Source organism: Numida meleagris, chromosome 5 (assembly GCF_002078875.1).
Source record: "Numida meleagris isolate 19003 breed g44 Domestic line chromosome 5, NumMel1.0, whole genome shotgun sequence".
Lineage (NCBI taxonomy): Eukaryota > Metazoa > Chordata > Aves > Galliformes > Numididae > Numida > Numida meleagris.
This window is the reverse complement of record NC_034413.1, coordinates 41,282,581-41,295,415: the sequence shown is the minus strand read 5'-3', so window position 1 is coordinate 41,295,415 and position 12,835 is coordinate 41,282,581. Positions and strand designations below refer to the sequence as shown.

The 12,835-nt window shown below is 39.9% G+C and overlaps 1 protein-coding gene across 6 annotated transcripts; it reads right to left on the bottom strand.

The window, feature by feature from the left end:
* Window positions 1,076–12,007, bottom strand: ASNSD1 (asparagine synthetase domain containing 1). Of its 6 annotated transcripts, none has more exons than XM_021399552.1 (6): window positions 11,505–12,007; window positions 9,741–9,794; window positions 9,131–9,206; window positions 6,712–8,286; window positions 5,968–6,149; window positions 1,076–4,880 (listed from the first exon to the last, which is right to left on the bottom strand). In XM_021399552.1, exons 4-6 carry the CDS (start codon window positions 8,191–8,193, stop codon window positions 4,634–4,636), a joined length of 1,911 nt encoding a protein of 636 aa, XP_021255227.1. In that variant the 5' UTR covers window positions 8,194–8,286; window positions 9,131–9,206; window positions 9,741–9,794; window positions 11,505–12,007; the 3' UTR covers window positions 1,076–4,633. The 6 variants fall into 6 exon arrangements, with proteins under 6 accessions (XP_021255227.1, XP_021255221.1, XP_021255226.1 ...); XM_021399546.1 differs by lacking the exon at window positions 11,505–12,007 and adding an exon at window positions 11,360–11,498; XM_021399551.1 differs by lacking the exon at window positions 11,505–12,007 and adding an exon at window positions 10,930–11,176.

Sequence of the window (12,835 nt, the reverse complement as noted above, 5' to 3'; positions counted from 1 at the left end):
CTCAGATGCTGTAATGTGACGGAAAATGCAGCAATAATAGCAGAGTAGCAGAGCACTAGGCTGAAGCAGGTGAGGATATGCTCAAATACAACCACCGTGGACACAAAGGAAAGAATCTGCTTACCCTTGGAAGGCCTCAGGTAGGCAGGGATCTCCTTCCAGATACCCTGGCCTCCACTCCAACCCTTAAATGAGGTCTGGGAAGGGGGCAGGGGAGCCTGGCACCACCCCTTCCAGTCACTCAGGTTCATTGCATGCACCTGAGCTCCCCTGGGTTGGCCCTGCCTTCCCACCAGGTGCTCAGTCACTGGTTCAGGCCATGACTTTGCATTTCCACTACAGTTTGCAATGATCAATAATGCTCTTCAAGACTCACCTTTTGGACAATTAACATAATCACTGTCTCCATATATTTGTACAAAAAAAAGACATGTCATAGAATATTGGCAGCTAAATTACTTCATGGTAGTTTCCAAAGACATCTGTTCATACACTCAACCTGTAAGTGCAGTAAGAAGCACTGCTGGTAGGTAGTTTGTTGCTCACTTAGTGGTGAGCCATATAGTCCTGGAAATGTTTTGCTATTTCAGCAGCTGTTTTGATAGGACACCAAAAATAAAGCATCAGTTACAGCAACAAACGTGCTATGGGCCATTGCAAGTGCTGGGAGCTTCCTTCAATGCACCAATCACTGATTCAGATTGGAATACAAATTTAATATGGATGCAGGATTTAGTTGCAATAAAAAGGTGCAGTATAAATACACTTAAGAATTATGAAGATAAAACCATAACATTTCATGACAGAAAATGAAAATGACTAAATGAAGATTCAAAAAGATGTACACAAAGAGTTTATGAAGATTATAATCAAGAGAAGAGACAGAAAGCATCCACAGAAGACAGAAGAAATGCAAGAAAATAGGCCTCCAATACTAGCTAAAAAGAAAAATGAGTAATCTTGATTACAACTGGTAATTCAGCATCACTGTTGCTCAGAACCACATCTGTCCAGGAGGTGGAGTAGCAGCTGTACAGACACTGCTTCAAGGTAACGTTACCTTGTAAAACCTTAATTGTCTTTTTGCATCAGAGCAAGTTTTATTTTTAATTATTTCTTCATACAACAGATAGCTTTAATGTTGAATAATTCTGTCAACATGTATGGTGATCACATCAAGTGCTTCCTTGAATCTCTCCACAAGCAGACTAACCAGCTCATCAGGAATTTTGCATCACAACATTCCACAAAGTAAATGCCTTTCTGAAAAGCCATTTCTGGTACCCTAGAGATTGTCTTACTGAACTTGGGGCTTAGAAGCCATACATTTATCGTGTGCCTAGACTGTAACAGTAGTTATGCCTTTTGATTCTTCTGCAAACATACTAGTCTGCTACACACTTTAATCTCAAAAGATAACCAAAACTAGATGGACCAAATTTAATTGAGCAGTAGGCCACTTAAAGAAGAGACGTTTTTGCTAATGACTAAACTAACAAATTCATATACATTATTCAAGAAACTATTATATAAAATTGTGCACACTAAAATTAATATTTCTTTTATAATGTTATTACTTCTACACTGATATCATTACTTTTTATATTATTTGATGCCTGAATCCCAAGAACATCAGAATAAACAGAACTTTGTTCCTCTTATAATACATCCTGCAACTCACTGTTCCTTAAAACAATGAAGACTGATGCATATGTAACTTCAGCCTGGACATTATAAAAGGGGCAGCTACTCTTAACCACAAATTAATTTCTCACATTTACAATGAATTAGTAATGTCTTTTTTATTACAAATGTGTGCCTGCATTCAAGTACATGCACTACCATATCACTATTTCTAGTATTGAATACAGACCTCACATTGGAAAAATAGAGAACGAACAATGCATGATTTACTAGCAGTTGCACAAGGCTTATCCATATTTTGCGAACAGAATTTGAAGCTGAAGAGGTATGACAAACATACCGAAAAATAACAGAACATACAGAAATGGTAAGTCTAGCAATCTATTCTTTCACATGTAGAAGAAAAGATAGTTAAAGTAATAGGTTCCTCAATCACTGGGTGTTAGGAAGTAAAGTAATTGTGAGGAATGCTCTGCAAACACTTCATCTAGATAGTCAGACTAGCTGACCTGTAGAGATACCTTGCAGCCCTGCACTGCTAGCATATACACAAATAGATATGCCTTGTCTTCACCCCATGCTAACCATAAGGATATTGATACAATGCATAGAACATAATCAGTTTATGTCATCTCACGAGTCATTCTGTTTTTAAACAAATTCAATAAGCACAAAATCCATCATTAAGTTTTATCTTCATTAAATATGTTTGAGTTGTACAGTTGTTAATACAACTGGAACACTGATAAAAACAACAAAGAACCCAATATGCTTCTCTTGGGGTATGTATGCCTCATACTTCCACTATGTATTCAGTCCTGATTAATATGTGTCCCATTTTTGTATCAATGTAAGCTGGAGGAAACTGACAATTGCTGTGATATTTCAGATGTAAACAGCTGGAGGGATTAGCCAGCAAATTCCACCAGCTATCATCTCTCAAATGTCTAATGGGTTTCTTAATCTTAGAAGGGCATACCTGAATCCACCAGTACTAGCAATGATGCTGTCAGGGAATGTACTTTTTTCTCTTAGCTGGCCCAGCAGTTCGGAGGGAAGCTCTACACGGTAGCATTTTGTCTCCACTTGAAGCCAGCCAACTAGGGGACATGCTATAAAGTCATGCTGCTTGTTGTTGTCATTGTGAACAGGGCACAAGCATTTTTCTGTGCTGTTGAGTTTGACAACTAGATTGCCTCATCAGCTTGTTCAGCTCTATGTCAGGCCTGAATATTCTTCAAGAATATTCTCCAGTATTTAAAATGCAGTACAATTTCAATGTCAAATATTAAATAGTTATTTTTTCCCCTTACGGAAACAAATATTTGGCTAAGAAGCTATAAATAATAATAACTGTACTTTTAGAAATAATGATGAATTCATCGCTTGTAAGTAACAGGTTAAACAAGAAACAAAAAACAACTAAAACAAAATTGCATGATGCAACATGATAGAAAGTGCAGCAAGATCCCAGGCGGCAGGGAGTGAGGATTTGCTCAAACCCAACAGCAGTAAGCACAGAAATAAGAGAAAGGAGCTAGTAACCTTCAGAAGCACACAGGGATCTCCAGTGAAATACTCTTGCCTCCCCTGCCAACCCTTAAATTAAGTCTGGGAATGGGTGGATCCTGGCTCCAGCCCTTCTGCTCACTCAGGCGTATTGCTTACACCTGCGCTCCCCTGGGTTGGCCCTGCTTTCCCACCAGGTGCTCAGTCACTGCTTCAAGCCATGACTTAGCAGTTCCACTACTCATGGTTTCTTTTTAAGGCTAATATCTATAACTATCCGGAACTCTTACAAAATTATTTCTCATGTACCTATGTATTTCAAAAAATTAAAAGAAACTTGCATTTTACAAAAGAAACTACTGGCCTGTGAATAAAATGCACAACTTCTTTTTCTAGGAATCCTAGGTAAGACACAACTTCTAGGAGTACCATAACACTACTATGGAGTTAACAAATTATGTTCACATTTAGTCAGATTAATGGTCCTTTGGTGCAACCTCTACCTGCTTTAGAGGGGTGATGGAATAAATCTTGCCAATATCAAAGGTAATGTACATGGAAGTCAATTTTCCTCAGAGCACCAGAAAACTGCCAATGCTGTGAACCATTCTGAAACTGAAGCTTTTGTAATAATTCTCCACAGTCCCAAATTATTGCAAAATTCCATTTGCACCATTACAACAGATTATTTGTAGAAACAGCTATGTAATGCTTCGCACAAAACTAGATTTTATGCTGGTATGAGTTCTTCTATTTCAACCCTATGATTACATCCAGATACAAAGCCCAGGTGATTTTTTTTTTTTAAGCTAGATCTTTTGCATTTGTTTTCTGTCAAAGAGATCTTCTCTGAACTACACAAAGGATGCCTTGTAGCTGTAGAAGCAGCAGAGCTCAAGCTAAAAGGAGAAGCAAGATGACAGGGGGACCAATGAAGGACAAAGAAGATATTGCAGAGATCATCCCAGAGAGTGCCTTAGTCCTGGGGCCACCAACCAACCCAGCCCTGGAGCACAGTCCACATGGAGCAGCTCCCAGTAGCCGAGGCAAGGCAGTGTGTTTCTCAAATAACAAAAGTCTAAGTGCCATGCACAGAGGGCAGCTCCCAAGAGGCAGTGCGGCCCAAGACCCTCAGCTCTCAGTGGCCCCAGCAATCCAGGTCTGCTCCTCAGTGCACTCTCCCTTCTAAAACCATAATCTCACAGACTGGAGGATTCAGTATGCGCTTTGCTTAGGAAGGGGGAGAAGAAATGCCAGCCAGCCTGTGGCTATTCTCTATTCCACAGAGACCAGCATTCCCTTCTCCCCTAAGGATGCATTCATAATCTGTCTAGTACAAGTACACATCTACGTGTATTATTCGGATAACTATAATAATGCCCAAAAAAACCAAACCAACCAAACGTTTTAAAAAAATCCCAAAGATTTACTAAATTTACATATAGTATAAATAATAAGATATAGCTTTATAATTCATCTACTAAAATAACTTTAGTCTGCTGCATGTGTGGTATGCTTTTTCATTGTTGCTCTCCAGTTTTGCAATCCGAGATCCAAACTGTACAGCCCTTTTTGGCAAAATGCTTGAAGCTTTAAGGCCAAGTTCCTTGGCTCCAAGGCGCAGAATCAGTTTCTCACCAATTCCTCGAGGTAAAGTCAAGTCTGCTTTTTCTGAGATAGGCAGTGAATTGAGGAACGAAACAACATCTTCATCAATAAAAGGAAACCTAAAGACATTGGGAAAAACAGATGTGCCTTAAACATTAGTGGCATGGTACTGAGCGAGGTCTCCAAAGTAGGTACGTTTTCCGAGAGAAAGTAGGTAAAGCATACTACAATTAAAGCAGAAACCCAGAAGTTTTCAAAAGTAAACTCACGCAAAGAGCAGGAACAAGAATCAGAAATGCCAGTTTTATACAAAAAAAAAAAACAGACCAAAAAAATGAACAATGAACATGAACAAGCAGGACAGATTTTGAAGTAACACTCCAAGATAACTTTAAAGTGTTAAAAAATACCGTATAAAGCTACACCATAACTCTGAAACAAAAATGTTCACAAAAAAGATTCTCACAACCATATGAATACCAGGCATTTATATCTATTCACAAGCATGATTAACACGATTGCCTGTCCATCACTGCAACTACTTCTTGCTAAAATGAAAGTGTGTGATTAAGAACACACCTGGAAAGACATTGTTGGGCACAAACAAAAAACCATTCACACATGTGAGCAGCCTCTGCTATTAGACAACAACTAAAGGAATTTTTTTTTTTGCAAAAAAGTGGTAGTGTGGAGGAAGTAAACTCATTAAAAAAAAACCACTTCAAGTATTCTGATTTAATGACTAGGAAATGCACGGGATATCGATCATGCTTTTATTGCAGGGGCAAGAATATGTGGCCTTTATGCTGTTGCATAACAGCCTCTCAGGCTGCATTAGGTAGCTGTCATTCTCCAAAGTCACTCCCCAAGTTACCACAACAAAACACTACAAAGCTGAGAAGACTGCTGCACTTAAAATGACAAAACCAACTGGATTTTGCTTTCTCCAGTATCTGTTGCTGCTTCTTAAAACATCCAGATGGAAGTCCGATGTTCATGTTGCTATATTTCCTTAAGTAACTCTGCCATGGTACTACAGATTACCTTTTTTTTTTTTTTAAAAAAAAAAAAGAGTACATCCTAACACAAATAAAACAGAATTTAGGGACAAAAAATGTGCAAACAAGTTTCAAATTAAGATTTCTCTCAGACTGATAAAACCAGAACCTAACTAGTAAAACCAGTTTTGTTTCATGTTAATATTACCTGGCTTCTTTTCCATGATCACCAATAATCCTGTCATCTCTACCAAGATTTCTAGAAGAAATGCGACCTAACTCCATTTCAAGTTCTTTATTCAGACCTTCTGGGCCATATTTTCTGAAGCAGACACGATGTCGGGAATACCCAGCAAGCTGTTCATCTGCTCCAATTCCTGTAAGCACAACCTAAGAAAATAGAACAAAAGAAATCTTCCTTAATATCCAGGCAGGCTAATAATACATAATGGATCTTAGAACTACATACGTGAAAACAAAATACAAGAAGGAAATAATTACTCTTTGTATCTTGGACAGTCATTCAATCAGACTGTAATTACAAAAGATAACAAGTTGTCATTTTTTTCTGTCATTATTAATAGCTACTTTGTCACATAAATCACGTGCCTGAAGAATATAGTAAATTTATCAATTTGTTCAATTGGATTAGTAGCACTTACCTACTACTGAGTTAAGACATTGAGAATGACAGGTGTTGACTTTTTTCCTAGTCACTACCGCTTATTCAAGCTTATTGAAAAGCCATTCACATAGTGAAGGAACTGAATGCAGGTTTTAATTCCAGAATTACAAAAAGATTATCAGTATAAACTGTTCTGCATTCTGCCACTGAATTTCAGAAGCCTCGTGAATATTACAGACCCCTGCCAATTTCTGAAACAGAACTGTTTTCGCATTCACAAATCAAGTGTAAGAAAGAAAACAAAACAATATATGAAACAATCAGTACCTTTGCAGGACTTTTATATGGTTTCATTTCTCCTTGTTTACTAATATAACCCTCTCCTCTGGACGCAAACCAGATTGCACAGCCAATGCTGTCATCCAAGACTGTATCCAGTGGATAAATTAAGTGAGTAATGCATTGTCGTCTCATTTCTTTCAATTCCTTTAGTGTAACATTAATTTCCACAAAGTTCCAGGTTCTTGAAGGGTTAAGGGCTTCTAGTTCTTTCAGTCCTGCCCTACCAGTAATTCTGTCAGGAACATCAAAGCAAGATAAATGATCACCAATTTTAGCACCAAGATCTTTATGATTTTCTTGACCACAATGCAAATCAAGCTGCATTTCCTGGTTGATACTGTTTTTAGTGGTACCTGTTTGCTTTGTTTGTTCTTTTGTCATGAAAGCTACGTTGAGAAGATCAATTGGTTCCTCCAAAGGAACATGTCGATCAGCAAGGGCTGCAATAACCATAGAATCAATGCCACCAGAAAAGAGCACTGCAACATGAGCCTTCCTGTGAGAAACTCCTTGAACTTCTTTTGTTCTCTGATCTTCATCTCTAAAGAGTAATAAAACTCGTCTCTTTACCGCTTCATCTAAAACATCAATAAACTGATGGACTAGTTTTTTCTTGTGCTCCTCTACAAGATATCCCTGAAGAGTTTCTATGGAAACCACGGGGCTAGTGTTGCTACTATCAGTGCTTGCACGCTCAGCTGAGGCTTCAGAAATTGTTCTATTTAAGGGGATTACTGGTGCTCTGAGACATAGTTTTGATTCATTCACCACAAGAGAGATGTGATTGGGTAAGTATTTTGAAACTTGATCCAGAACATCAACAAATATTTCTTCTTCTGTTTCCTCTGTGCAACTGTACTTCCATGGAAACAGAGTTAAAGACAATGATTTAGTTGTCGCGCAATCTCTGAGATCAATTCTGAAAATTCCAGATGCTGGGACTTCTTGACACTGGTTACAGGATTCCACATTCACACTTACAGATGTGAGACAGAAAGCACTATCGCTCACATTACTGAATTGCCAAAGCAAACTACGACGACCAAAATAATCTCTACCAAACCATAAGCTGTGTTGAGATGCTTGATAATAAATAAAAGACCACGGACCCCGAAGTGATGAAAAGAGTGATAAAATGTCAGCTTCACTACTGCATAGTGCAAGATGACGAAACATAACTTCAGTGTCGTTCTCTGAATCTCCTACGTGCACTCCATTGAAAATTTCTCCATTCCAAAGAAAAATATTGTTATTGACATCTTCCAGAGGCTGAGGAGTCATCAGTCCCCTTAGGTGAAGCACGTGACCAGAAAAAAGACACTCATAGGATGGCTCACATACACTTTTTATCAACTGCTGGCTACTGTCTGGTCCTCTTCTTCTAAGACGGCAGTGCACATCTTCATTAAAGTAATCGTGAATAGAATGCTGGCTAGACAAGGCAACAACACAACAAATACCACACATGGCGACTTTGAATTCAGATGGATTATTTCTTGACTTTAGTCTTCTCTGAATTTTCCAACTCTTGATGTGCTTTCTTTAATTGATCTAATGTATCTGTGTGATAAAAATACAAGAGCAATGAGTTAACAAGTTTATATCTAAGAAATGAATAACATTAGTCACTTGTTCAATTAAAGACAGGAACACAAAACTAAGAAACACACGTGCTATATAGAATTGATGTAATAGAAACGTAGCTCACTGTAGTCTATTTGTCTTCAATTATACAAAGATTATGATCTTTTCCCCCTCAAGGAAATCCACACTACAAGTTTAATAATGGAAAGGAAAGGCCAATTATTGCCTACGCAATCAGTATGATTTACACATTCGTAATAAGAAAAGTGACTAGTCAATGTGTCAACGCTGTAAACTCCAATCAGAAAATAAATTAGCAATTGTTCATTCCAGAAAGTAAATTTATACTTTTCAATTTATATCTAACACCTTTGTCCAATTATCACATCTCTATCTTCCATTCCCTTATCTTGATAACCCCACAAATTCATTCTTTCAACAGCCTGATGACGTCTAGCTTCACTTCCAGTTTAGTTTGTCATTATATATTTTGTACTCATCCCATGCAATTTTTAGGATTAATAACTAAAAAAAGAAGGAAGGGAACTGAGCATATACAGCTTCCAAAGGGCACTAAGAATAGCAACTCCTCTGCAGAAGGACTCCCTCCTGTAACTTCAGCACTTGCTTTTTTACTACACTTGTAAATCAAGTGGAAAACACAATTATCCAAACCAGAAAAAAAGGCACATCTGAAGCCCACTTGGCATTTAACACACAGTTGCCAGCTTTTCCACTTTACTACAGCTTTGAAATCCTTAACTGCTACAAAGAGAGCTTATAAACAGTTAAACGGTTACTTTTTGCACTGCAAACTTACTTTTGCATTGAGACAATGTTTCTGTTCGGTCTACAAGGAAGAATATATTGCTATTGGGTTGCTGCTTATAAACTTTCTGTAAAATAAAAACAATGCTGCATTAAGTTAAAGTAACACACGCAGGCAACGACACTGCAGCAGAAATTCATGCAGGTCCACTGAGATACCCCTCCCTTTTATGTCAGAAGGCTACCTTCTACTCTGCCATAAGCGATGTCCTCATGTCGCACCAAAACATTTCAGGATCAACCCACAACCATTCTGCATTCTTCTTTTCCTCATACATGGGGGATCATATTTTATTTTAGATCATATACACATGAAAAGTGTTATAACATAATCCAGCCCACTCAAACATCACAGTGAAAAAATTCAGCTAAAAAAAAGTAAAATCTAACATCACACCGCGTTACACCGCACAAGTGTAAACCCTCAAGTTATGTGGAGAACAAAACATTTTGAGAACAGCAGACCACACGTGCATTAAAATCTTTAGAGCAACAATTAAAGGTAACACATTTGTTCTATGACTTTGTTTGCCTTCTTGCCTCTACACATATTCATCTGATGCTAAAATGAAGCAGCCAAAAGAAAATTTGTAAATATTTACCCTGTTCTTCTTCAAATTAGAAAGCTCATCAACTACAACTTTCTGTTCTTTAATCTGAAAGACAAAAGACACGTATCAATTTAATTATTAACAACAAACCACTGTGTTGCAATCCTGGTGATGAAAACCTTTACCCATATTTTAAAGACAGCTAGAAGAACATATGTCACTGATCCCTGAACAGACCACTAAAGTGAAAGTGGACATAGGAATGAAAAAGGTATTCAACTACCCATTATTCCAAGCATACAAAAAACCTTTGGACCATTTAACTGACTGAATTACAGTTTGCACACTTCTTTTGAATTTTAAATCTAAGTTAAGAATACAACAACAAGCAAATGAAGCAGCACTACGTAAATGCTTTGAAAGGGTTTTATATTGCATGGGCTGGTACTGCTCCCATCTCCCAAAGCAGTCATTACTGGGAAGCCACAGTACCCCTAGCAGTTTAGAATCTGAGATCACTTTCCCCCAACCTCCTCAGAAGAAACCAAGCAAACACGTAAATAACTATTAACACAAACGTCAAGCAACTTTGAGAAACAAAATTTACCTCTGCAATACACTTTATAAGCTGATATTCTCCAGATTCAAAACAAAAACAGTAAAACAAACAAACAGAAAATCCCTACAAAATCAAAAACCCAACCAAACAAAACCCCTAAAACTGTACCAAGAGCATTGGAAGCAATTCTACTATGCTGGAATTTTTGCACAAACTTCTTATGCTGGATCTACCACTACCAGTTCAGCTGCACTGACAGAAGCAGTCAGGTGTTCCTGTTTCCCTGGACAACAGCAGCTGCCAATGATGAAGAGCAAGCAGGGGCCCTTCAAAAAAAGCTGAAATATGGAGCAAAAGTGGTTCAGCAGGCACTCACTGCTTTCTGTAAGAACAAAGCACATGGCTTACTCCGCTCCTCCTTTCTGTCTCCTGGAGTTGGTACAGCTGGAGGTAACTGCTACAGGGCTGGGTTAGCCAAAATGAATGGAGCACACAGAAAAGGCTGCTTTACCAGCAGCTACACCACTATGCGACATTTGCTATTACAACAGACAAAACAGCAGAGCCATCTTCCGATGCAAAGTAAAGCCAGGCACTTCAGCCTTGGGGCTTGTAAGCTCTGTTGCGTTGATGTCACTCTCTTTAGCTTCCTAGGTAACCAAGAAATTCGAGAACACTAACCTTTTGTGATATGAGTATACGGGAAGGAAATCACTTTCTGGGCGAGAGCCGCTCCCCAGGATCTGACAGAATACACACTAACCAAAGCCGAGGGCATAGCTGCAAACAGCCCAGCTTTACAGGAGAGCTGGGCCACCGGCCTCCTCACTCAACTCCCTCACAACCTGTTCGGCAGATACAGGCAAAGCAGATACGTCTTCACCATGTCACTCTGAGCCCACCTTGGAGCAGTAAAAACGAGAAAACAGCTTGCTAAGAGGACTCAGCCGCCGAGCTCCGCACACGACAGAGGCTCCCACCCGGGCCACAACGCAGCTCAGCCACCGGCAGGCCCACCTCTTCTCCACGCACTACCTAACGTGCTTTACCCCCCCACACCTCCCCGTCGCAAGAAACCCTGGAGCCGCACATCGGGCTACCCTCATCTCACCCTCCTGCTCAGCTCCTCCTTACGGCACACGCCTGCGCCCTCCTCCTCCTCCCGCCGCGACATAGCCCCACTTCCCGGACCGCGCCGAGCCGTCACGCGGCGCCGCGAACACAACGCCTGCGCTTCCTCGCGCGTAGCTTCCTACCGGATACGGCGCACGCGCCACCAGCATAGCCGCGGCGGGTGCGCATGCGCGTTCGAGAGCCGCCGTTCGTTAGTGCGGCGCGCGCCGCAACCGTTAGGCGGAGTTGTCGCTGCTGCGGCTGTGAGAGTGATGGGGGCGGCTCCTCTCGGTGCCAGCTGCTCTCCGGTCAGACCACGGGCAGCATCCTGGAACAAGGAACGGCTTCCCGCTAGTCTCGTGCTTGCTGCGGTCCCCTACCTCGTCTGTGAGGGCTCCGGTGGGAACGCTTTTTGGAATGAGGGCTGAAAAATGGGCCTCTGAGAGCGTGAAGGGAAAAAAAAATAACAAAACAATAACAAAAAATAACAAAAGAAAAGGAAGTGCTTCCCTTTGAAACAATACAGCGGTGGCCCTGGAGTGGAGTTGAGCAGAAGAATTTAGTTCATCCTCGTGGAGTCTGCAAAGCAAGCCAGTTTTTGGAATCTTCATTAAACGACATGTTACAGTAACCAAAGATGATGAGCGAATGCTTTATCATTCTGTGCTGCCTTTGAAAATGTGTTGGTGCTTTAGTTTAGGATGCAAGTTACATATTTGAGAAGTAGCAGTGTATCTGTTCTTGAAGCTAAATCAGAAGCAGAACCAATAAGTTGAGACCACTCAATCTGAGTGTTTCAAAACACACTTAAATGGTAGGACTAAAAGAGTATTACACATCATGTGAATCAGTGCTGACATCATGAGTAAAACAGAGAATTGCCTCATGTCCAGCCTGTGTAGTCATCAGTGAAAGAAGCAGGCTGCTGCAAAGCCATTGAGTGGAAGGGTGTGGAGAGCACCTGGCCTGGCTAATACAGGGCGTTGTCCAACTTTCTATCTCTTTGTGCTCAAGCAAAATTGGTAGGTGTACAGTGAGAGTTGGAGACACTTCGATAGGTAGTAGCAGATGGAGGTCTAAGAGATATTTCTGACACGGGAAATGCCATATGGATGATTTGGCAGAACTTACAGATTCAGAAATGTTTTTGTTCATAGCAATCTTTTTTTACTTTTATTTTTCCTGATTGCAGTCTTTGTAACCCAGAATCAGTTAGGTAAATTCATTGTTCTGAGCATATATATAAAACAAAACTAATTAATCCATGACACCTGAGACCTTTTTCTGACCTTAGCTTGTACTTTGCTGATAGTTTGACAGGAAGGAAGCTACTAAATTACTTGGGGTTGTTAAAGTCCATGGAATTGTCAGAGGTGGTTTATTCAGTTGATCTATTCCAATTTTATGTCAGTGGTGAGTGGAATCCAACTCTTTGGTGCATTGTATATTACTACAGTGTTGGACTTTATCAGGC

Coding starts and splice junctions, on each gene's coding strand:
- ASNSD1 (XM_021399552.1), bottom strand. CDS start 8,193: ATGTGTGGTATTTGTTGTGTTGTTGCCTTGTCTAGCCAGCATTCTATT. Junction 6,150..6,711: donor CATATAAAAGTCCTGCAAAG/GTACTGATTGTT, acceptor CTATTTTCTTAG/GTTGTGCTTACAGGAATTGG. Junction 4,881..5,967: donor GATCATGGAAAAGAAGCCAG/GTAATATTAACA, acceptor CAATGTCTTTAG/GTTTCCTTTTATTGATGAAG.